The 26932-nt window shown below is 35.0% G+C and overlaps 1 protein-coding gene and 1 pseudogene across 1 annotated transcript; both read right to left on the reverse strand.

Moving 5' to 3' along the window:
- Nucleotides 1-329: 329 nt before the first annotated feature.
- LOC132057940 (tropinone reductase homolog) lies at nucleotides 330-17603 on the reverse strand (annotated as a pseudogene).
- Nucleotides 17604-25718: 8115 nt separating this feature from the next.
- Nucleotides 25719-26462, reverse strand: LOC132057941 (uncharacterized). The gene has a single exon (XM_059450517.1). The coding sequence runs from the start codon at nucleotides 26460-26462 to the stop codon at nucleotides 25719-25721; it is 744 nt and encodes a 247-aa protein (XP_059306500.1).
- Nucleotides 26463-26932: the final 470 nt, after the last annotated feature.

Genomic DNA, 26932 nt, shown 5'->3' on the forward strand with positions numbered 1-26932 from the left:
CTGCATAATATTACTACACCATAATTAAGGAAGAAACTGCTATTATCCTCATTACCATATACCCACAACTCATACGCAACTCATCCAGCAAAAGGAGATAAGTAATGTATACATAGCAATCTTGAAAGGAGTTTTAATCTTTATGCCAATCGTCATCTAAATTGTAATTTGATGGTACTATATGCATCTATATATATAACTACTCAACTAGTAATTTGAAATTCGTAAAATACTTTTCGATGAAAAAGTATGAGATTTATTACAATATAAAGTTAGAATTTTCACTCTTCATGAATAGTAAAGTTCCAGAATTATAACCATAACATGATCTAAGGAGCCCCATTAACTGTCGTCGCTCCATCGACACTAATAATCTGACCAACAATATGTGAAGAAGCACGTAAGCAAAGAAATGCTGCTGTTGCTAAAACTTCTCTTGGCTCTCCCGTGCGTTTCATTGGAGCTCGATCAATTAAACTTTTAATCATCTCTTCTTCCTGAAATTTCTCATGAGTTTGTCATGACCCATTTTAGGATCGCGTGGGCACCTATCATTTCCACCTTGGTAGGCGAACCCTCAACCCAAAACAAAAACATTTATTTACAAGTAAAGAACGAGATTTATTATCCTTCAAGATATGTTATAATCAACAGCGGAAGTCAAACCAATACATTAATCGAAATAGTGAAAGTGTTTACAACAATTTAATAAATACACCGATTTAGTTTCCCCATGACCTGGTCTAGACTAGTACAAGAGCGACTAAGATTGAACCAAAATACAACAATAAATCTAAGACCCAACCTCCATCTCGGAATGAAAATGATGAGGCCTTCAAGATAGGCACCGTGCATCTTCCGGAAACTCCAACAATAAATAACCTGAAAAACTCTACAGCCCAAAAGGGATGTAGCAAGAGTAGTATCAGTAAAACACTAGTACTGGTAAGCATCATAGGCCGAAAATGGTTAGAAGAACATATCAGTAATAGAGTCCACAAATAAGCATGGTATGTAAAACTAGGTCAATAGTGCCCATTACCTACTGCTCGTCTCAACAATAAGGATTTTTATTCTCATCAACTCTCCCCTAGTGATCCGTTTGCCTAACTTATATTATACTCCCTTCTAACTCATCTAACATACAATAGACAATTCGGCTCAAGTACCCCAAGGCAACTACCATTACACTATCCGTTCCTAGTATCGAGAAGTCATCTCGTCATTCTGATATTCATTATTAGCCTAAATTCAAGAAGCCAAAATATACAACTGAGCAACGAGAATCAACAAAAGTAATTCAAGATCATGGCCTATGGTTATAGCAACTGAGCCCAACTGTTTCAAGTCTCAATACATCCAATCCGAATCGCATATCACAACTAGATCACAAGAATATCACGAGAAGTCAAAAGGTACAATGCAATAATGTATGAAATATGGATGCAATGCATATGCACCATACACATGTACTCTGATGATGGAACATCACATCTCGGCAGCACAACCCATGAGGGACCCGCGAAGTCCACGTACCTTACAATTCTAGCAACAACCTCGACAATCGCTACCTCACGATTCTGGCAACAACCTTGGCAATCGCTACCACTCATCCTCGATTCCGGGATAAACATCGGACACCGGTCCTCACGTCACTCTCATCCAACCGACTCGACCATGTTGTTTCCTTAAGTATAATCAATGTATCGTATATGTTATACTATTTTGAAGGGTCCAAGATAGTTAGCAACTTCCCGGTTCTTCTAACTGGTTTAAAAGGGTTAGAGTCGCCACCTTATTTTTAAGGAAAAAACAAGAAACCTATATGTATTTGTGTGTCTACTCCATTTTTAGTCCACGAAACCTATAAGATTCTAGATAAGGGTTTTATTTTGGGAAGGTATTAAGCATCCTCGATCCGTTTGAAGACGGTCCTTAGACTTAGTTTCCGAACACTAGAGGGGGGATTATCTATCTGTTAATCATTATTATTTCATGTTTTCAAAATGTTATGACTTCATGAAAAGCTACACTAGGTGATAATATACTAAGTATACACGGTGTATAAACATGTATTTTATATCAAGTATCAAGTATTTATAAGGAATGTATATTAAAAAAGAATATATAAAAGAGTATAAAGAGAATGTACCTCGTAAGTATAAAAGTATATTTGTTAGTACAAAGAGTGTATATATATGTTAGTGTAAAGAATGTGTAACTATATTAAGAATATTAAAAAAAAAAATGTGAGACTATGTGAAAAATAAATATATCAAGGATATAAAGAATGTGCGTCTATGTATATTAAAAGAATGTATGTATATTAAACATATAAAGAACATATTTCAAGTGTAAAAGAGTATACGTCAAACCTAAAATGTATAAAGAATTGTATAACTAGGTATATTAGTGCATAAAGAATGTAAAAAATAATTTACGAATATTCATTGGTGTAAAGATTTTATATAACAAAATTATTCAGAAAAGTGAAGTTTATTTGACTTGTTTCTACCGTTTAGTTAAAAAGAGTGTTTGTTTAATGAATATCCTATCAAAAGAATAAGGAACAAAATAATTGTAAAAAATATTGGTAAAAAATAAGTATAAGGAATTGTGGATAAAAAAATGAGTGAAAATGTGTAATGCCTCTAAAGAATAAAAGATTTGTAAATGGACGACTTAATATTTGCTTGGCGTCAAAAATGTGAATTTAACTTAATTAAAATATGTATTAGTGTATACGAAACAATATAAAATGTAAGTTGCATTAAGAGTATATAAAGAATATAAAATAAGGGATGGACTAGTATTTTTGCCTAAACGTCAAAAGTGTGAATTTATTTAACAAAATATTTATACCAAATCAATTTAATCTAGTTATGAAAGTATTGACGGCTGTCTTGCCTAAAGCGAATGACGATTTTAAGTTTAACAAACAAGACGACGAAAGTAAATAAATATATCAACCCGTCATTCCAAAAATAAAGTTTCCACTATACTATGAGTTTATGTTTTGTGGTTATAAAAAAAATGCGGAAAGTAAATACAACAAGTGATTCGATGAAGTCTTCGGGGTTAAAGTGTCGCCTTCGGGATATATAAATGTATAAACACTTAGTAAAAGGATTAGTAAGAGAATTAATAACTATTGAATGAATTAAAGAAATAATGAATAAACTTAAAATAAAAATAAAAACCCGTCTTTTGTACATGGGAGGTCTTGGAAATCAAGAAAATTTCTTCATCGGCCATATAGTGTAGTATCCGTTCATTATCGGTTTAATAAAATTATAAGCGGGCAAAACAGATCCAAAATTTCACGGACGGCCGTGTGCAGTAGCCAACAGAGCAGCAACAACCAAGAACAACAAAATATAGTAGCAACAAATATGGGACAGCCCAACACGATGTGGAAACCACCGAAAAACAATGGACCAGATCCAAAGGATTGCCTGAAAGCACAACATAGTGCAAAATCAGTCCAGCCAAGAGTAAAAAGAAATATCAAATCAAAGCATATAGCCAACCCAAAGGGGCCGTTGGAAATGGACCATTTTCCTGCCGCAATTACAAAAATCAAAGGCGGACTGGCATCGCTTCGATGACAAATGTAGGAGTCCTCAAGAATCAACGAAAAATAGTAAATCCAACTAAACACGATGTCAAACCAATCCATTAGTTGTACCAACAATCAGAGGTTAGAAAAAGTAGCAAAAACATAGGCATAGGAGGGAAGATCGGACAAAACAGTAATGGAGTTTGCTGAAAAAATAATCCGGGCAGATTTGTAAAGCAACAGCGACAACGAGGGAGAGGGTGCAGTGGTTGGCTACTCCGCGGTGGAGCTCGTCGGAGATGGGCCAGCTCGTCGGCGTGGGTGGTGACGCGACGACGTGGCTGTGGTGAAGGAAAAGAAGACGAGAGAGATGTAGAGAGGAGGAAAGGAAGGAGCAGGGGCAGTGCGTCGTTGGTGGCTGTTTGGTTGTTCTTGGTTCGCCGTTAATGGCTGTTCGCCAGCGACCTGGTGGTCATCAAAAAACAGAGGAGAAGTGCAAAAGGGAAGCTGGCAGTTTTTTGGGAGAGAGAAGGAGATGAAGTGGTGGTGAGAGTGGTGGTTCGCAGCTGGTGGTGGAGTGGGTGAGAGGAGAGGAAAATGGTGGTGTTGTGGGCTGTTTGGAGCGTCGCCTGGTGGTGGAGGTGAAGTTCACCGCCGGCGGCGGTGAGGGTGGTGGTCGGAGCAGCGGTGGCGATGGGAGGAGAGAGAGAGAGGGAGACTAAGTGGTGGGGGTAGGGGCGGTTGTTTGAGAAGTGGAGGAGAGGGAGAAAATGTTTAGGTTTTTCTTAGGAGTGAAGAATGGGCAAAAAATCTGAAAATTAGTGTATTGTGTGTGTAGAAGCCTCCCTTTTCTTATAATGCAAAATGGCCCCTTGCTTTGTCCAAAGAATAAAAGATTGCACCCCTTTGTCTCCTTTACCTCTTTTAACCCTTATGTAAAAATACAATAACCAATGGATCAAGAACCCAACCCATCACCTCAAATGTCAACTTTTAAAAAGGTGACGAGACCTTGACTTGATCGAATTTTTGCTCTGCGTTTAAAAATTAATTGCTTCGATTTTCTCTGTACTGACGGACTGTACTAAAATATAGTTAATTAATACATGTGTAAGTATAAAATGTAATTATTAATGTATAAGATATGAAAAAGTATTGCTATAAAATTAAGAAACAATTATTAATTGCACAAAAATATTAGTATTACGCTGTATATGTGCAAAATAATGATTCTTGAAAAAATGATAGTAAATTGATAAAATTCCTAAAATAAGGATAATCATTAATAAATTATCGAAAAAATGTAAAAAAATGAATCTCACGCTCTTTAACGAATCAGAGCCCCCCAAAACGTTAATTTTAAGCACGTCGAGCCAAAATTAGGTGTCAACACAGTATATCATGAAGTATGAGGAAGCATGCAATGTATGAGTTCAATGTCAATAATCAAATCAATATCAAAAGTACCACGCATGGGCACACCAACAATATCATGAAAAGGCTACATAATAATCCATAATAGAATCACTATCCTCGGCTCAAACGACAACAAGCAAGATGTTGCATTATCATGAACGAGATTAACACTAGTGATCACGAATGCCCAGCACGGATAATATCACGACAACAATGTCACCTCATTCCTTTACTTCCTAACTACATTAATACATGATAAATACACTTTCTACTTATGAAGTCACCACTAAATATCCAGTCTAGAACCATTTCACATTCTTTTGGCACGTCTATCAATTTCAGTACCAAATTATGAGTTAATATTAATAACACAGGACATATTTATGCACTTCATACGGGAACTCCTCATCAATGGAAAATATTGAGCTAAGTACCAAACAACCAGTCTTCCCAAGTCACATAAAGTCCACCAATACCCAAGGGATACCAACACACGAACCTAGGGAATCTACAGGCCAAAAGCCCAAACACATAAATCGTATAGCACTACCATCCTAAGAATTCCATCCCAATCTCCAAAATCCTATACATGCATTCTCTATTTCATCTAATACAGGAATATGTAAGTCTAACCGGGTCTACCATAGAAAGGAAGCTGTAACCTACCTCAGGGCGAACATGTGTGCGAATATCCATTTGGATTCTATCTTCCATCTTCGTAGGGAACTTGTAGATCCAGAAGGTCTAAGAACAATGGATACATTCGACTGAGGAACAATTGAGGAATATCGGGGTCATAGGGGTAAAATCATCATTTCCAACATACTTAACTTAACTATATTATTGCATATGCTATTTCACCTCCTTTATGGGAAACAAGGTTTTCCTAGGTCAAACTTACCTTACTAATTCTCACAAGCCATTATTAGCCTCTAACAATTTAATCCATTTAGGAAAATTAGAAGATTTAGGAAAGAACCCTCATTTAGTATTCTACCATAATCACTAATGGTGTGAGAAGAAAAAGAGGAATTAAAGGAGAAGAGAAGAGGGATTTAAGTAGATTACCTTCCAAACATTTTAGTCTCTAGGGCTGGAATTTGCTCTTAATGGCGGCTGCTGGTTTGGGGGAAATGAATATTAGGTCAAGTCAACAAATGGGGTTTAAATAGGGAAATAACTGTCCGTCAACCGTCGTGGCGGTCCAATGGTCGCTATAGCGGCATCACTTCAGCGGTAGCCCCACTGCTGGGACGGTCCATTACTAATCCCCGCACCCGCCGCCGGAGCTTCATGCCACCGTGGGAATGCGGGCAAGCAATTATGTCCGTCGCTATAGCGGCATAACTGGGCCAAGTGGCCCAAATTCAATATTTACACGCGACTCGCACGATTGGTCCGATCAAGTTAGCGATTTAAGAGCATGAAGATCGGGAGGTGTTTTAAAGGGGTCAAGGTCCCGAATTCCCCGGAAGTCACAGTAATGATGAAACGGGTCATTACAAAGTTATTAATAACAATGTAAAAAAATTAGGAAATCATGAAATTGGAAATTTTACATTGATTGATTCGATGAGAGGAGTTCTAATGATTCATGGTGCAATAGCGTTGACACGAATTTTTTCCTTTGCCCATTCACATGCTAGATTTTTTGTAAGTTGATTGATGGCTCCTGATATAAGTTAATGGAGTCCAATAACAGAAAAGGAAAAAAAAAATTCAGTTCTATACATCGAAGTATTTACACTTACGATCATGTCACTTATAAAATCATTACATAGTCAATTTCATGTATGGTTACTGAACATTTTTCTAGTCATATAATTATCTTTTATCACGTTAAAGTGATTGAATTTGATAGCATGACAAAAATGTCATAAACTATTTAATTATATTAACGTAACTGATTTTTATCCACTATAAAGGTAAGATCAATAATGATAGGTAGATTTTGTCGTTAAATAAGCAAGTTTAGTAACTCTACTGACATACTGGATAACAGTCAGTTACTTTATGATTTTAACTTAATAAATGATAAAGTTTAGCAACTTCATTATTATAGTGTGGAAAGTTCAATCACTTTAATAAGATAGAAAAATAATTTGTCACTCTATTGTTAATTTGTTACTGCGGATACAGGTTGGTGATCGTATGTAAATCATTGTTATAAAGTAAACTAATAACTAACCTGCTAACACAAATTAAATTACAAAATAATATAAAACATTTTATATTGTCAGTATATATAACTTAAATTTAAGAAAAAAAGAAATTGAGCATGCACAATGCAAAAGGAGAAGATCAAGTTGCTAACTTTGGAGGTAGCATAGATAGAAGAAGAAGGTACTGAAGCAATCCCAGCTGCAGATGAGAGGAACACAATGCTCCCATTTCCAGAAGCCTTTAATCAAGGAAGAGCAAGTTGAGACAAATTGTATGAAGCTTCAACATTTGTTCCCATTATCATGGAGTAATCTTCTTCAGTAGTTTCCGTGGCTTCTTTTACCACAGCAATACCAACATTGTTCACCTATTTTAAAGATAGTTTTCGTGGCTTCTTTTACCACAGCAATACCAACAGTGTTCACCTATTTTAAAGAGAAACAGTGGTGGATCATATTTATAACATCAAGTTTTCAAGTTATGCACCAAATTTGACTTCTAAAAGTTTAAACTGTTAGAGACATAAGAGTACTTTTGATTAATTGCTCAATCATGTTTTCAATATCACGTCCCCTCACGTATAGGTCTGATTCTATTTTATTGGGCCAAGTTCACAATTTTTTTCTTGGGGAAAGAATGTCGATGTCTCCTGAAAACAAATTAATTACCCGCCAATAACCCTTTTACTTTCATGCCCTTGAAACTATTTACCCGAAATGCCCCCAAAATTATGATGCCAACATGGGATATAATATATAATGAGATGGTATCATGTTCATTTTTTCAAAAGACACTTTCTCAAAAAAACCTCTATAATACCATCATCTTATATACATATACTGTAATGGTATCGTGGAGGAATGCTTCAGTCCTTTAGCCCTTCAATGAGACACTCCTCAGTCCTCCGTGATACTATCGTGGTACATAAATATACTAAGACGTTATCTTCTTTCGGTCCTTCTCTTAGTCTTTCATGATACCATCATGATATATAAATATACCGCAATGGTATCATGGAGGGAGGGATTTTGGGCGAGGGGGTACTCGGGTAAATATTTTTGTCCGGTTGGGTAAGAAACAAAATTTGTTTAGAAGGGGACATGGGCAGGTAAATATTTTACATTTCAGGGGTATTTTGTGTTGTTTTCCCTTTTTTCTTTGATAGTGGATAGCCAGGAAATTACACCCAATGACCTTAAAAATGGGTGGTCTTAAACTTTTGTCCGCAGCTTGCCTTATAGGCAAATCTTCCAAGGTCAAAAGTCAAACCTTATTGAACTTGAAGTTTTGCCCATGAGGCAAGTGGGGTCAAAAGTTCATGACCAATCACCTCCATAGCCATTCTTGTAAATCATTTGAGTGAGACTAAAACTCAGCGCTAGAACCATTGTTTTCTTTGATGTCATATTATTGAATTGTGTGACCAACTCATCTAAAAATTTACACTTTTTAAATTAATTACTTAAAATGTCTTCGTGGGGGAGCTTGTACAACTATTTCATGCTTTACATTGTATTAATCATTAATAAACTATATATTACACTAACAAACTTACTAGGAAAAATAAACTAAAGGTGACACTCAAGTCTCAAAATTAAAAATGGTGACAACTTTGACCATCCAAGGTCAAAACCCACTTAAATTTTTGATTAAGTTAAATGGAGTATGAAATGTAATTTATAAAACTTCTTAATCTTTTACAAAATATAAAAATACCCATATTTTAACCCCACACCCCAACCCATTTATTTCAAAACTCATAAAAAAAAAAAAAGGAATGGCTCTTCTTCCTTTTCTCTTCCACTCCGGCAAACTCCTCCTGCTACTCTGGCGAAATGCTCTTCTTCTTCTTCTTCTTCTTCTTCTTCTTCTTCTTCTTCTTCTTCTTCTTCTTTCATCGATTTTTCTGTTGCTGCTCCTCTATTATTCTCGAACGTCGCTTCTCGTTTTTCTCTCAGGTAATTTCTTTTTCTCATTCACTTGGCTCAAAAAATTAGGGTTTTGAAATCAATAACTGAAAATGATGATTTTTGGTTAAAGAAGAAGAGGAAGAAGAACATGGGTTTCTCTTCAAAAAATTTATTTTGTTGTTCCATGCTTAAGAAAAAGAACATGGGTTTCTCTTCAAAGTTGTTTATTTTGTTGTTCCATGCTCAAGAAACTCTTATTTGGTGCATTTGTTTAACTTTTTGTGATTGTGTGTTAGTAAATAGCATATCTGCTATTGAAATCTTATGTTTTTGCTGTTGTTGTTGTTGTTGTTGTTGTTGTTGTTGTTGTTGTTGTTGTTGTTGTTCTTGTTCTTGTTCTTGTTCTTGTTCTTGTTCCTCCTTCTATGGTTAATGAAAAAAGGGCTGCACTTCTTTTGATTTTTTACAATAGCTGAGGAAGCTGTTGCAACAATTCCAGCAATTATTTGACAAAAGCAAACAGTTGTTGAGGTTGCAATCTTAAGAAACCCTTATTTGGTGTATTTGTTTAAACTCTTGTGGTTTTGTGTTTGTAAATATCGTACACTGGTAGTGAAATAGATGTTTTTGTTGTTGTTGTTGTTGTTATTCTTGTTGTCCCTGTAAGGTTTATGAAAAAGGGGCTTGCCTTTGTTTTGATTTTATCCAACAGCTTCATCAGTTGTTGCAACAGATTCCTCATCTGTCGGTAAAAATCAAACCAAATGTTTTTCTGCTATGAATAACAAGAAAATTTCTTGTTTTTAGCTTCAATTCCTTTTCCCTTAATTTTAGAGTCTATGTTTGTTGTAGTGTAACGCAAGACTTCACTAGATGAGCTCGTTGAACAAGCAGGAGCATTACTAGTTGAAAATGAAGTTGCAATTGAGTATGCAACTCAGCGTCAACAAGAACAACAATTTGAAGACAAGAACGGGGGCCAAAGAAGCCTCTCAATCTCATAGGTAGAAGAAGAAAGAGAAGTAGAAACAAGATCTGAAGATTGCGAAGATGGAGATAATGATGATGATGATGATGATACACATTTTAAAGAGTTTAGTACCAAGAAAGAACTGAAGATGGAGATGGCGAAGATGAAGCTGATGATGATAATAATACATCAATCGAAAAGCTGATGACCGGCACAAAGAAACAAAAAAGCAAGCAGTTACATGATCAGACTGCCGAGTCTTCTACTGCCGAGTCATCCAATACTATTTTTTTTGTCAATTTTTTTGATTTATGTTATTGTTAAATAGTATTATGAATTGGATGTATTTTACGTTCACTATGTTCAGTATATATTTTCTATGTTCGTGTCTATTTCCAGCCAATATTAGATTTAAACAGTTGTTGCAATAATTTAAACAAATGTTGCAACAAGTCATAGAGTTGTTGCAACAAATCACAAATCTGCTATAACAGATTCCTAATTTGTTGGTAAAAATCAAACAGTTGCTGCTAATGTTGCGATAGATGAGTAAAGTTGTTGCAACAGATTATGAATCTATTGCAACATCTTCTGCAACTGTTGGATAAAAATCAAACAGTTTTCAGTATGTCATCAGATTTTCACATTATGTTCAGTAGTTTCAAACAAGTTACAAATTTGTTGCAACAGATTTCAAATATCTTGCAACAGATTCCAATATGTTGGTAATAATCAAACAGCTATTGCAGATGTCGCAACAGATTTCCCATATGTCGCAACAATTAAGCAACTGTTGGGAATAATCAAAGTGTTGCTTTGAGTAAATGGTTACAACAGCTGAGTAATCTGTTGCAACAGATTCATGACATTGTTGGTAAAAATCAAACAACTGAGTAAATTATTGCAACAGCTGAGTAATCTGTTGCAACTGATGGCTCAGTTGTTGCAAAAAATCAAACAGTTGCTGAAGCTTTTGCAATAAGTTACTAATATGTTGCAGCAGATGGCTTAAATGTTACAAAAAGTTACTCATCTATTACAACAAATGGATCATCTATTGCAATAATATACTTAGCTGTTGTAAAATTTTCACTCTATTGATCACTAAATATTATTGATTTTCTTTGTTTATCACTAAATATGGGTGAATCAAGAGTTCACATCAAATCACTTTAATGATCACTCGATTAAGTGTACGGTGACTTAGTTGATTATCTATCCTGACTCAAACTACCATCAAATTGATTAGGTATATATATTGATCACTAAATATCATTGATTTCCTTTGTTTATCACTAAATTAAATATGGGTGAATCAAGTAGTTCATATCAAATCACTCTAAAGATCACTCAATTTAGTGCATTGACTTAGTTGATTATCCGTCTTGACTCAAAATACCATCAAATTGATTAAGTATATATATATATATATATATATATATATATATATATATATATATATATATATATATATATATATTGATCACTAAATATTATTGATTTCCTTTGTTTATCACTAAATATGGGTGAATCAAGTAGTTCACATCAAATCACTCTAATGATCACTCGATTTAGTGCATATAGACTTAGTTGATCATTTGTCCTGACTCAAAATACCATCAATTTGATTAAGTATATATATTGATCATTAAAAATCATTTTCCTTTGTTTATGACTAAATATGAGTGGATCAAGTAGTTCATATCAAATCACTTTAATGATCACTTAATTTAGTGCATAGTGACTTAGTTGATGATCTGTTTTTGACTCAAAACACCATCAAATTGATTAGTATATATATTGATCACTAAATATCATTTATTTCCTTTGTTTATGACTAAACATGGGTGAATCAAGTAGTTTACATCAAATCACTCTAATAATCACTCGATTTAGTGCATAATAACTTAGTTGATCATATGTCCTGACTCAAAATACCATCAAATTGATAAAGTATATATATTGATAATTAAATACAATTGATTTCCTTTGTTCATCACTAAATATGAGTGAATCAAGTAGTTCACGTCAAATCGCTCTATTGATCACTCAATTTAGTGTATAGTGGCTTTGTTGATCATCTGTCATGACTCAAAATACCATCAAATTGATTAAGTGTGTGTGTGTGTGTGTGTGTGTATTGATCACTAAATATAATTAATTTCCTTGTTTTATCACTAAAATATCATTGATTCCCTTTGTTGGTCACTAAATATGGGTGAATCATATCATAGTTGTTACAACAATTGCAGTATCTACTGCAGCAAGTAACATAGCTGTTGAACAAGACATACCATATGTTGGATAAAACACAACAAGCTACCTAGTTTCTGCAACAAGTCATTCCACTTGTTGGAAAAACTCAAACAACTAACCAAGTTGTTGTAACAAGTCGTGTCACTTGTTGGAAAAACCCCAACAAGTAACTTAGTTGTTGCAACAGATTTGTTAATTGCAATTAGTCCTATCACTCGTTGGATAAAGTCCAACAGATAAATGGTTGTTGCAACAAGTCTTCCTATTTGTTGTGATATGTTCAATAACTAACTAGTTGCTGCAACAAGTCCTGTTACTTGTTGGAAAAACCCCAACATGTTATAGAAGTCATGTTAAATACATTTATTACTTGTTGGAAATTTTTCAGCAATTTATTAACAACAGCACATACATTTGTGATTTGAACAAGACCAACATATCACTTAGGTGAGTTGTTGCAACGGATCAGTTACTTGTTGGAGAGAACTTCAGCTGTCTCTGTTTCATCCAACAGCTGTAAAATCTGTCCAAAAACTAATATAGTTATCGCAACAAGAGTCTACTTGTTACGACAAGTCAGTGAATTGTTCGAAAGAGTAGAAGCTATCCAACAACTTTCACAGTTGTTGCAACAAGTAGGCTAAATTATTTATACACATTTTAGCGGTTGTTGCAATGTATTAATCGAAGTTGCAACAACCGCATAAATTGTTGTAAGTATTATAAAAACTACAACAAATTATTGCAATAAATTCAGAAGCTCTTATACAACATCTTTAGCACTGGTTGCAACAACTGTAGCTGCTATTGTAAATTATTGAAAAATCAGCAGCTATACCCAGATGAATAATTGAAATAAAACAATATTATTTTACAAGGGTGTCAAATGGGTGGGTTGGGCTAAAATTGGCCCAATCAAAATAGGCTGAGGTAATAAATGGGTTGGGCTAACATTGACCCAAAAGTTACTTAGGTTGAAATGGGCTAAAAATAGGCTAGGTCATGACCTACCCAACTTAACCCAATTTTTTTGAAGGGTCTATTTTCTAGAAAAATATGTTTTCGTGGAAAATATTTTCTAGAAATACATTTTACGGGAAAAATATTTTTCCTGAAAATATATTTGCAGATTTTTCGTGGAAAATGTAAAAATATTTTCCTTCATATCAAACACACCACAAATTTATAAGATACATGATACAAGAAATGTGTATACATAAAAAAAAAAAAAAAAAAAAAAGAAGAAGAAGAAGAAGAAGAAGTAAATCTCAAGCAATAAAACCAAATCTAAGTAAATCTTAAAACTAACTAGAATTGGGCTAAGTTGGAGATCAATTTAAAATGGGCTATGTTGGGTTGGGCTAAAATCAGCCCAATATAAAATTATCTTGAGCCCAACCCATAAAACTTTGGGCTGGTTGGGCGGGTCATCATCTTTTGAGCCATATTTGACACCCTTAGTTTTACTTACCAAATGAGCGGAAATCACCTATGAAGTAATACCAGTGCTACACGAATGAAATTCCAATCCGAAAATTACGTAAATCGGGTGAGTTTTTTTTTTTTCTTGAACAACTTTTTTCTAAATGAAAGAAGAAAGCAACAAAGAACAAAAAAGGAGGGGTGGGGGGGCGGGTTGGGGGCGCGGGGGTATTTTTGGGGGGAGGGGTTTTGGTGATGGGGGGAAGGGGAGGGGAGTGGTGGGGGGGGGGGAAGGGACCGGGGTCGGGGGGGGGTGGAGGCGGGGGCGGGGGGGTGTATTTTAGGGTTTATCTTGGTTGGGTCAAAGTGTTAAAAATAAAACTTGGGGCAAAGTGTTAAAAATAAATCTTGGGGTCAAAGTGTTAAAAATATAACTTTGGGGCAAGTCCGAAAATGGTCAAAACTCCCTAATCACTAATCCAAATTTTATCACCCCTACTCAATTAAAAAAACTTGAGTTACCCAACTCAATTTTAAAACTTTTTTGTCTCCTATAATTAATTCACCCAACTTACTAGAATATTGAGATTTCCATTGAACTCATGGCTAACCATTTCCATAAGCTTTTGGCGTTGGACTTGTGATGATAAGTCGCACACTGAACCCGATACCTTAAATCGAGTCCGCAACTTTTTTAACCCAAAAAGTGTCAAAAGGCACCAAAATACCCCACTAAAAAAAAAAGTAACGAAACTACCTTTTGCCACTAAATTAGTGCGGAATAGGACCAAACTGCAAATTTGATTAAGTTCTATTGCGCACTAAATTAGTGCACAATGCAGGTTTTTTTTTTTTTTTTTTTTGGTACTGTTTTAAAGTTCTCAAAATCACGTTTTTTCTATACTTTGACCAAAGATTAGTCATGTTTCAAAACTCCAAAATATCAATATTCTATATAGAACTTGATATCTTTTTTTGTGGACAACAATGTCGGCTCATTACATCAAGTATACCTAAACGTTTGGATCGTCGTTTTAGGGGTTGTAAAGTGCCCCAAGTAAGTTTTGTTTGATTGAATCTTGTTATCTTTAGGTTTAAGCAATATATAGACACTTTTTATGTTTTATAGTGTTCACTAATGCTATTTATCTTGTTTTCTCAAATTGAATTTCCAACATTGAAATTGACATTCAAAACTTCATTACCACGGCATTTCCGGAATATCAATATTTTAACTGATATTTTTTTCTGTGAACAATAATGTAGGCTTAAACGTTTGGTTCGTCGTTCTAGGGATTGTAAAGTGCCCCCAAGTAAGTTTTGTTTGGTAACTTGTTATCGTTAGGTTGAAGTGTTTTATTTTATTAAGTTTTAATTTATTTTTTTTCAGTCAAGGCAATTTTATTTTAAGGAGTTGAGGGAGAAAAACTAGTTGTAAATTGATGAAACTTTAAACGGTCATAACTTTGCGCTCGGTTATCCGTTTTACGCGATTTTTTTTTTTTTTGTGATTTTGGGTATTTTTCCGAGATCTAGCGGGTCAAGCGGCCGGAGGTGGTTTGGCCAGGCCAATTTTCCAAAAAACGTCCATTATCTCATTCAATTTGAATTTTCCCCCAAATTAGTGCACAATTTTCATTATTCTCTGGTAAAAATCTGATGATAAAAAGTAGATTTCAAGATGGAAATCCCGTGATGATGAAGTTTTGAATGTCAATTTCAATGTTGGAAATTCAATTTGAGAAAACAAGATAAGTAGCATTAGTCAACACTATAAAACTTAAAAAGTGTCTAGGCATTGCTTAAATGCAACTTGGCTTGGTGGTCTAGCTATTTGACTACCTTTTTACCTCAACCACTAGGGATCGAACCTTGGTGGAGGGACATGATAAATATTTAAAAATATTATTTTAAATATTTTGGTATTATTTTGTTATTGTATTTGTGAATTATTTTGAACCTCTGCTATTGGATTAATTATTTTTTAATATAATATTTTTATTTGTACATTCGAAATAAAGTAATGTCTTGACTAAATAATAGGACATTTAAATCAAAACCTTATAAAATAAAACACTTAAACCTAAAGATAACAAGATTCAAACAAACAAAACTTACTTCGGGGTACTTTACAACCCCTAAAACGACGATCCAAACGTTTAGGTATACTTGATGTGATGAGCCGACATTGTTGTCCGCAAAAGAAGATATCAAGTTCTATATAAAATATTGATATTTCGGAGTTTTGAAACATGACTAATCTTTGGTTAAAGTATGAAAAAAACGTGAATTTGAGAACTTTAAAATTGTACAAAAAAATAAAAAACCTTTATTGCGCACTAATTTAGTGCGCAATAGAACTTAACTGTAAATTTGCAATTTTGTCCTATTGCGCACTAAAAGGTAGTTTGGTTACTCGCTTTTTAGTGGGGTATTTTTTGTGCCTTTTGACACTTTTTGGGTTAAAAAAGTTGCGGACTCACTCTTTGGTTTTCGACTTGCTCAAGCATTCTTCTAGGTCCTCCTTACTACGTGAACATGTATACACGGGTGCTCCAAAGCTCGCTAGTTCTTCTACAATGGCAAATCTTGAAACAAAAAAATTTATACTAATTAACAAATTCTACAAATATTTTACATGATCACAACACTATCATAATCTATTTGGCTGAGCGCTTGGGGGAAGCTAAAAAGTGTTTTTTGCTTTAATTTTTAAAAAATGCTTATTTTAGAGAGTTGAGGTGTGTGACCAAGATTTTAGGGAAAAAATAAGTGTTTTTGACTAGTAGCAGAAGCTGAAAAAAATAGATTCTCCAAGAAGCAGTTTTCTGAAAGCATGGATAAACACAAATTATTGCTTTAATATTGGTATGGGTACTCTCCAAATTGATTAACCAAACACAAACTGTTTGTCTCCAAAAATAGTTTTTCAAAAAGCACATGTGATAAAAAACAATTTTCAAAAATAAGCAAATTTTGGAAATTAGGCCAAGCAATAAATCAAGAATCTAAATTATTGAAAATCACTTACCCTAAGCCTCGAGTACCCCCAGTAACAAGTGCTGTTGTTCCATTAGCGAGTGACCACATCCCATCTCTTGTAAAACATTCTGTTTGAGCCATTGCTAGTTTATGTGAAAGCAGCCTGATAATTCACAACAATGGCTATATTAAAAAGCCAAAGATATATACTTTGACTGATGCTATTCAAACGATTATATATACTAATTTTCTTTTGACTAGTAAATGATTTACCCTTTCACCGAACAGTTAGTCAAGCTTAATTAATTATCCCTTTCACGAATCAATTGTCAAATGAGGCCGGTTGATAAACATTTTTGTTATTTTCTACCTACGGGTTGGCATTCAGATTTAAACGGGTAATTTGTAACGATTGCACTTATTCAGGGGTGATCTTTAATTTTTGTTCCTCAAATTACTGGTCTTTAATTTTTGCGTTTCGCTTAATATCTCGAGGTTCTGGGTTCAAACCTCGGCTCAGTCAAAAAAAAAAAAAAATCACAACGCAAGGCTTTCGCAAAAACAAAAACAAAACCAAACCTAGAAAATCACGTTATTAGAAAAAAAAAAAAAAAACTCAATCCCTCAAAATTCGTGCTTCATAAATATAGGTCAGAAATTAGGCTTGACAATCTCTAACCTAGAATATCAATTACATTACTCACCAGTCACGGCATCAGAGGTTAGTCTCAACTTTCAATATATATCAATTGCCATAGAACAAAACCAATTGTCACACCAACAAGGGTTATGGTATAGTGGTCACGATACTATTCCATCCTTAACCAAGATGTCTCGAGTTCGAGCCCCCTTGGGTACGGAGTCACCATTATTAGGGAGTGCTTTGCCCCCCAATGTGGGCCTACCCGACACTAATCCGGATTTAGTCGGGCCCTAATACGGATACCGGACACCGGATGGAAAATCAAAAAAAAAAAAAGCTATTGTCACAATGTTGATGAATTATGCCAATGAATATATTGCAACAAAAATAAAAATCACGTTATTAGAAAACAAATAAATGTAGATAAATATATATGTACAATCATGTCAATATTGGAAGAAAATAAATGACTTGAAATATAATTTTAAAAAAAGAAGAAGTAAAAGCTCAATATCAAAAGAGACTTAATTGATAGTTCGTGGCAATGGTCTATATATGGAGCTTAGCCGCCATTACGTAGCAACCATATTTTAGTTGGACTAATATTACGTTTTTTTTTTTTAGCGCCAAAAGGATTTAAACTTGAAAGTTTTAATTCCATGTAACTTCTACTTTGGAAGTCTCCTCCAAGGCTCTAACCAACCGACGGATTAGAGGTCCTAATTCGGTTATTCATTAGGAATAAAATTGGAGTACCATTAGATCTTACTTGCCAATTTCCATATAGAAACTACTTCAAAAGAACGTGTACACATTTTGTACTAATCTTCCAATTAATTGACTTTTTTAACGATTTATTCAAGGTAAAATTTTATTAATTTTAAAGTCCTAAACTTTAGATATATATTTAAACAAGGAAAGGTTTAATAACCAAATTTCAATGGATTTATAAGTCTTAAATATTAGGAAAATAGTATATGATAATTTTGTTTATTGCAAAGTCTTTTAACTTCCTTTTTTTTTTTTTTGCGCGGATTTTCCTTCATTTGGGGTGGTCTTTAATTTTTGCCCTTCAAATTGGTGGTCTTTAAATTTTGTCATTCGCCTAATACTCCGAGATTGTGGTTCGAACCCCAGCTCAGTTAAAAAAAAAAACAGCAAGACCGAATTTCCCAAGGCAGAATTCTACCTTAAGGCAGAATTTGCATGGGTAGAAGGCAGAATTCTGCCCATGCAAGTTGGGCCTTAAGGGCAAAAGTTAAAGACCACCAATTTGAGGGGCACAAATTAAAGACCACCCCCAGCGAAGGGCAATCCTGCAAATTGCCTCTTTTTTAATGAAGGACAAAAAATTCAATCAACATATCTAAGGCCCTTCGTGCTTTTAGGCCTCATTTGTTCGCACTTAATGGAGGTCTGAATTTAAATGGTTCAGACCTTAGGCCATTAAGTGCATTTGTTTAGATTAAGATCTAAGGACTTATTTGTCCGAATAGTTTTTAATCATTAAGATCTTAAACAAAGTCTTAAAATCATTAATAAGAGGTATTTTGTATGAATAATTTTTAACACCGGCTTCACCCCCACCCCCCACCCCCACTCCCACCACCCACCCCAACTATCTACTACCCCACCCCCCCCCACTCACCACCACCACCACAACCCCCCGCACCCCCACCCACATCCCCACAACAACCCATCCACCACCACCCCCACCCTACCCCTCCACCACACACCTACCTTACCCCCAACCACCCCCTCATCCACCCACCCCAGACCCACAAGCACCCCACCACCCACCGCCCACCATCACCACCAACCCCCACCTACCAACCCACCCCACCACCACTACAAAGTATCTCCACCATTTCTAGCGAACATAATGTTTCATTTTTTTAATCAAATATTTTTTAATTTTATTTGACCATTTTAATATGACTCTCACTTATATTGTGCACCATTTTAATGCGCAATGTAAGTATTGATTTGACAACACACCACGCATGACAATTTCAGGAATCTATGACACATAAAGGCTTGATTTGACAATACAATGCTACATTATTTGACCGTTTTAATATGACTCTCACTTGTTCGCATCCAAAAAGGCGTTGCAACAGGCTGTCAAAATTTATTATTTTAAGGACATGAGGGAGTTTATGGTTGATCAGTCAAACACAAAGATATGGAGGCTAGTTTGTAGACGACGGTTTCAAGGCTGTCAGTGGTTACTTCGGGGATTTGTTAAGCCTGATGATATGTGGGATATCACAAAATTCCACCAAAAACACACTTGTGATATGGAAGACAATCGAGCAGATCATTATAATTTAGATACAAATATGATTGCTCAAGTGTTACTTAAAGACGTTGCCGAAACGCCAAGGTAACTTATTCTACCTAGTACATTATATCTCTTATATCAATTAAAAGATCATTACTAAATGTTGTTTGTTTAAACTTAGCAGATCCCCATCAAAGATTGCATTAGAAATGTTCAAACCGTATATGGTAAAACTATAAGCAAAGAAAGGGATTTCTCGAGCGTAGACGCGCTTTTGAGATGATCTTTGGAAATTGGCATACCTCTTTTCAATCGCTGCTAAGGTATATGGCGGCTTTACAACATTTTAATGCTGGTACTGTTGTAGAGTAGCGGCTTATAGAGGGTAAAATTTTTAACTTCGTATTTTGGACATTCAAACCATGTATTGATGGGTTTGCTCACTGTCGGCCGGTGATATCCATAGATGGCACGCATGTATATGATGCATACGACATCAAGCTCCTAATTGCAGTAGGAATGGATGCTAATGGGTCAATATTCCCTCTTGCTTTCGCAATTTCCGCTAACGAGAGCAACGACACATGGGGGATCTTTTTGACCCATTTGAAGACTCATGTTATTAAGGATCGTACGGGCATATGCGTGCTGTCCTCGATCATCATAAAGGCATATTGCGTATATGGATAATTTCTTTGTGGTGGCAGCCTTCCCTTGTTTACCATCGCTATTGCTTAAGGCACTTAAAGGCAAATTTGCAATCAAAGTTTCACAATGGCACTCTAAACAAATTGATGTGGGGGCGATAGAGCATCAACAAAGAAAATGGGCTGCAAAAATTAACCTGATCAGGGCAGTTAGTGAACCCGTTTACGTTTGGTTGATGAAGCTCGAAATTGAAAAATGGATGCTTCATGCCGATGGAGGCAAAAAGATGGGGCATGCTCACAACAAACAAGATCATAGTCTTTCAATGGCTTGCTGAAATCGCTCGGGGACTACCGTCACCGCAATGGTGAGAATGACTTTCAAGCAAGTTGTGGAGCGATTTGTGGTTAGGACAAGGCAAGCCAGAGCGATATTAGCCAAAGGCGGGACATGGATGCCAAAGCCCTCCAAAAAGATAGAGCATTATAGAAAAAAAAAAGTGAGCTTCACCAAATGACCGAGTATGACCCCATTCAACGTGTGTATGAAGTTAGGACGGGTTATTACAACGGTAAGGGTGAAAACGTGCATACCATTTATGAGGCAACAAGAACATGCACTTGTGGTAAGTGGCAAACGTACCACATGCCGTGTTCTCATGCTATAAAATGCTTCGAGAGAATGAAAAAAATGGTAACAAGTTATGTGGCGGGGGAATACAAGGTCCACATTTATCTTAGAGCATATTCCGGCCAATTCCACCCACTTGGTAATGAAGCTTATTGGCCAAACGAGCCATTTTCGATGGTTGCTAACAAGGATTACATTAGAAAATTGGGCATTAACTCACGGTGTCGTAGACCCAATCAAATGGATATTAGTGAAAGAACTTACTCTCGCAAGTGCTCTACAAGTAAGCAATATGGCCATGACAAGCGTTCGTGTGGGCAACAAGGCCGTGGTGGTACAAGCACGTCTCGAAGTAATAAAGCCTCTAGAACTTGAAGATTGTATTGTTATTGTAATTTAGTATTGTATTGCTTTGAATTAGTATTGTAATTTAATGGAATGAATTATTTTTGAATTAGTATAAACCTCTCGTATTGGATGAATTATTATTAAATAAAATATTTATATTTGTACATTCAAATATAATATTTAAACATAAAGATAACAAGTTTCCAAACAATACTAAATACACGTTACATTAAAAAAAAATGCGGATTACACAAAAGACATAGCAAAAACAAAAAAAAGACAAAAAAGAAATATAACAACATAATATAAAAAATTAAAGGTAGATCAAAATATTTTCATTTGTACATTCGATTTGACTAAATAATAAAACACTTAGATCAAAACCCTCTAAAATATGACACTTAAACTTAAAGATGACAAGTTTCCAAACAAACAAAACTTACTTCGGGGCACTTTACAACCCCTAAAACGACGATCCAAACGTTTAGTTATACTTAATGTAATGAGCCGACATTATTGTACGCCAAAAAAGATATTAAGTTCTATATAAAATATTGATATTTCGGGATTTTGAAACATGACTAATCTTTGCCCAAAGTATGGAAAAAACGTGATTTTGATAGCTTAAAAAAAAAAAAAAGGTAGCCCTTTCACGCACAAAATCTGTGCGTCAAAGGACTAAACTGTAAAGTCGCTTTTTTTGGTCCTTTCACGTACGCAACTTTTTTTGTTACTTTTTTTTTTTTTGTTTCACGTAAGTCGCGGACTCAAAGGAATGTCACCATTGCTGAAACTTCTTTTGGCTCACCAGCTCTGCTGATTGGTGTTCTATTAATACTTTTTTCAATATATTCTCTTGTCACAGAATCTTGCTGAAATGATTAGATGAAATTTCAGTAACAGCATAACGTTTCTTGTTCATATATATAGCTGAAAATAGTATTAAAAAACGAGCAAATTAAACACGAAACAATCTGACTATGATTTTTGACAATCAGTGTAAATATAATTAAATATGGCAAATTACATATTAGGCAGGTCGGCTAAAAATAATTACATTGCTATCCAAATATATAGAAATATACATAGTATAATGTATCAAAAATGTATATTTTATTGTATATTATACATTAATATATAAAAAATATACATGTGTCGACGATGGGAAGTTATTTATACAATTTCTCCTTTAAAAATATGATAGATACAAATAATTAATATAACAAAATAATCCCAATTGCATTTTAAAATTGTTAGATTGCCTGACATTTGCAGAGGGATGGACAATTCTCACCTCTTATAAGCTGATTTTCAAGATTGAGCCAGATCTGTCAATTTTTTAATCATGGTATCATCAGTGCTAGCTACACCCGTTCATATTCTTAATTAGTTCACTCAATATTGGGCGTGCGGGGATGTTAGATTAACTTACCGTTAGTAGAGAGATTGTTATTTCCTTATAAGTTATTAGGCCATTCTCAACTCCTGAGAAAAGGTACAGGGATTGGGAGTGTATTTTCAGAGAGATTGCATATGTATGCAATGTTCGTGTTCCTACTGGATCTCAGCACCTACAGTATGGCTCGACTTTCTGATTTGTTTTTTAGTTAGGTAAAGTTTTGCTCTAAGTAATTTTTGTCTGAGGTGTTTCTGATTTTGGATAGCTAGCAGTGTTGTTGCTCGTCTATGGTTTTGTACTTCTCTACTTTTGGTGATTAATAAACAAGGTTAGTTACCCAAAAAAAAGAAAAAAAATAAAATAATCTCTTTATTTTCACAAGGTAGGAGTAAGGTCTATGTACACACCACTCTCTTCAAAACCCACTTGTGGATTACACTAGGTATGTTGTTGTAAGCACTTCTAATTTGACTAGTATTTTGATATTTTATCTGTAATATTTTTCTAATTCTCAAAAATTCTTTTCCCAAAATAAAAATATTAACTTCCTCTACATTCTGTAACCATCGTTCCTCCTTTTCTTTATAAAGATACTTTTTAAAGGTTATAATTTTTTACTAAAGTTGTAGGAATTTTTTAGCAATTTTAACAAAGGAATAATTTATCAGAGGTTTTTTACCAAATACAATAAGCAGTTTCAACATTTTTACCCAAGCATTTATGTTTAAAATCAGTTTCAACATTTAAAAAAGATTTTTCGAATTTAAAACTTATCAGCTAATCCAAACGGACTCTAATTCTCTTTCCATTATTTAATTAGGAAACTTTTGCATATATCTATTAAAAGAAAATTTTGAAATGGCGAGGCTTTATTTATTTGATCAAATTTTGAAATGGCGAGGCTTTATTTATTTGATTTAATTTAGGTATGAATTTATTTATCTTATTTAGCCATTTAAGCATTTTATTCAATAACAAAACTTTAATATTTTTTTTTAGCAATAAACTGTGAATTATTACCATTAACCATCAAAAGTAATACAGAACAAGGAGCATCTAGAACCTTAGCCATCTTCTAGGAAGAGTGCCTTAGTTGCTAGATCTCAACAGAACAAAAAAAAAAAAAAAAAAAAAAAAAGTTTTCCTACTAAGTATTGGCATCTTCTAGCCTTCCATGAATTCCTAAGCCATTCTATTCTTCCTCTAATTTCTTTTTGTATCTGAGTAACTAAAAAACCAGTATTTACATTTATGCTCCTGAAAACCTTTCAGTTTCTAGCATGCCATGTTTAGTATATCATTGCACCCCATACACTTGCTATCACTTCCTTTTTAAATTGCTTCCACTTCCTACTCTTCAGCCACTGCACCACTTGTATTGCCTTTGCCTTCCTGATCTGTACTCTACACCAGCTGGAGAGAGCATCTCTTACCTCAGTAATCCATCTACAATTAGCAAACAAATGGTTTTGTGTCTCATCGACCTGGGCATCACACAAACAACAACAACTATCATCAACTTGCATGTGTAATCTAGTCAACCTCTCCTTTGTTAATAGCCTGTCTTTGTAGACAAGCCACACTACCACCCTTTGTCTTGGTAGTAACACAGAACTCCATATTAGATCAGCTTCGTTCAAATTAGTCATAGTACCCAGCATAGTTGCATAGCTACAGCTTCTTTTGAATACTCACCTTTAGGTGCCAGTTTATACTGTCCTCTAGAGTACCAATTAATCATCATTGTTTTTAGAGAGTTCAAATTCTTCTAGTATCAACTACAATCCCGTGGAACCACTTGGTTCCATACATCACCTATGCCTTTCATATACACTGTGTTAACCTATTTCACCCACAACACATCTTTTTAGTTGCTATTTGCCATAACAACTTGCCCACTGAAGCCATGTTCCATTTACTACAACTTTTGATATTCAATCCACCATATTTCTTGGGTACACACAATGCATCGCAAGATACCAGTGCTACTTTCTTTTTTTCATCATTACTTCCCCATAAATAGTCTCTACACTTTCTGTCTACTTCCTTCAAAACACTCTGGGGTAGTATGAATACAGCTCCCCAGAAATTGTATATGGAAAATAGCACAGTATTGATGATCTGTAATATGCCAGCATAGGATAATGTCTTTGAGTATCCACTATTAATTCTAGCTGTTATCTTTTCTACCAGTTAAAAACGCTCAATTTTGCTCCATTTCTTTGATGACAGTGGTAAGCCCAAATATCTTATAGGCAGTGTTCCTTTTGTGAATCTTGTACAAGCCAGAATCCTCTCTTGCATATCCTCTTCTATTCCAGCTAGGAAGATGTTAGATTTCTCCATGTTTTCCACCAATCCTGTCACATGACTAAAGTGTTGTATAGCCTCCATCACCCTTGTTATTGACTCCAGATTACCTTTGCAAAAGATCGTTAAGTCATCTGCAAAGATTAAGTGAGTCAATTTGGTGTTTTTGCACATGGGGTGGAACCTAAACTCCTCCAACTCACTCGTCTTTCTCAATGTTCTAGTCAAGTACTCCATAACCAGCACAAATAGCAAGGGGGACATGGGATCCCCTTGCTTCAACCCTTTTTTCCCCTCGAAATATCCATACCCATCTCCATTGACTTTTCTGTGTGAATTTTGTTGAGGACACGTATCATCACCATTTGAACAAATGAGCTAGGAAATCCATACCTCTTTAGTGCTTCCTCTATAAAGTCCCAGCTTACTATGTCATATGCTTTCCTCAGGTCTATCTTCATGAGGCATCTAGGTGTTGTCTTCCTATTGTAGTGTCTCAACAGATCATGACATATCAAAACATTATGAATTAGGGATCTTCCTTTAACAAAAGCTGCCTGATTGTCACTTATGACTAATGACAATACTCCCTTCAGTCTCTGGCATATTAACTTGGAAATGCATTTGTACAGGATATTACAATATGATATAGTTCGAAGTTGGCGAGCATCTTGTGGGAGTTGTACTTTAGGGATCAGTGTTATGATAGTAGAATTGAGTTGTTTGAGCAACTTCCTGTTTTCCATAAAATCCAGTACTACTGTAGTTACTTCCTCACCTATGATCTCCCATGAATCTTGAAAGAACCATTACTACAACCATCCGGACCTGGGCTCTTGTTCTTATCTATGCTAAACATTGCTTTCTTTACTTCTGTTGCAAGGTAAGGTTGAATTAGTTTCATTTGATCCTCAGTTGACAGTGTGTAGCCATTATTAAGAAGACTGCTATAAGCTATGATTCTGTCCCTTTCCTTCTTTCCCAGCAAGTTCTTATAATAGTCAACTAAGATCTCTGCAATGGCAGCCTGATCAGTATGTAACTGTCCATTTTTATCCTTCAGTTGTAGAATAGCTTGTTGTAGTTTCCTGTGTTTAATTACAGAGAAAAAATATCTTGTATTGTCATCACCCAATTTAATCCATGTGGTCTTACTTCTCTGCTGTAAATACACTTCAGCCAAATAAGAAGTTCTTCTGAATTTCTGACATTGTTCCCTCTCTGTTATTTGTAAAGTTAAGTCACTTGGATTCAATTGCAATGCTTTCTGCGCTAAGTTCAGTGCTGCTCTATCCTCATCTGCTTCAGTCAATATGTTCCTAAAGTGTTGTCCATTTAGGTCTCTGAGGTTCTTCTTTAACACCTTTAATTTCTTCACCACTTTAAACATGCTACATCCTGCAATCTCCTGATCCCATCCTTCCTTCACCTTATTTAGGAACAATGGATGACTGGCCCAAACATTGCAGTATTTAAAAGATCTCCTTTGTCTTCTTGAAGCATTTAGAAGTGCTAGTTTCATAGGGCAATGATCACTAATCCCTTCAGGCAGAAATTTTGCTATAAAGTCTAGTAGTACATAAAGCCAGTCATTATTGACAAATACCCAATCTATCTTAAAGTAAATTCTATTGTCCCCCTATTTATCTTTTTTTTTTTTTTTTTTTTTTGTTTTGGTAATTAAGATTGCATTATATTAAAATACTAAAAGTATACAGGGAGCTGATGCTCTATGGCATCTACATTATGAATGGAAATATTACAAAGTGATCCTTCACTAGCTACTGTGGGAGTTACAGACTCCCGTTGATGTCCTAGAGGATTGCTAACAAAACGCGATTGCTGCGCCATTGAAGCTATGGAGATTGTTGATGTTGTACAAAAGATCTGTTGTGTTTGATCTCCAGATGTGCGGTGCTTGTTCACATGGCGAATGTGTATGCTTCCAGCATAATCATCGGAAATAACTTGGTTAACAAAAGGGGGAGGCTA

The sequence above is a fragment of the Lycium ferocissimum genome, chromosome 5 (genome assembly GCF_029784015.1).
Source record: "Lycium ferocissimum isolate CSIRO_LF1 chromosome 5, AGI_CSIRO_Lferr_CH_V1, whole genome shotgun sequence".
NCBI classification, from domain to species: Eukaryota; Viridiplantae; Streptophyta; class Magnoliopsida; order Solanales; family Solanaceae; genus Lycium; species Lycium ferocissimum.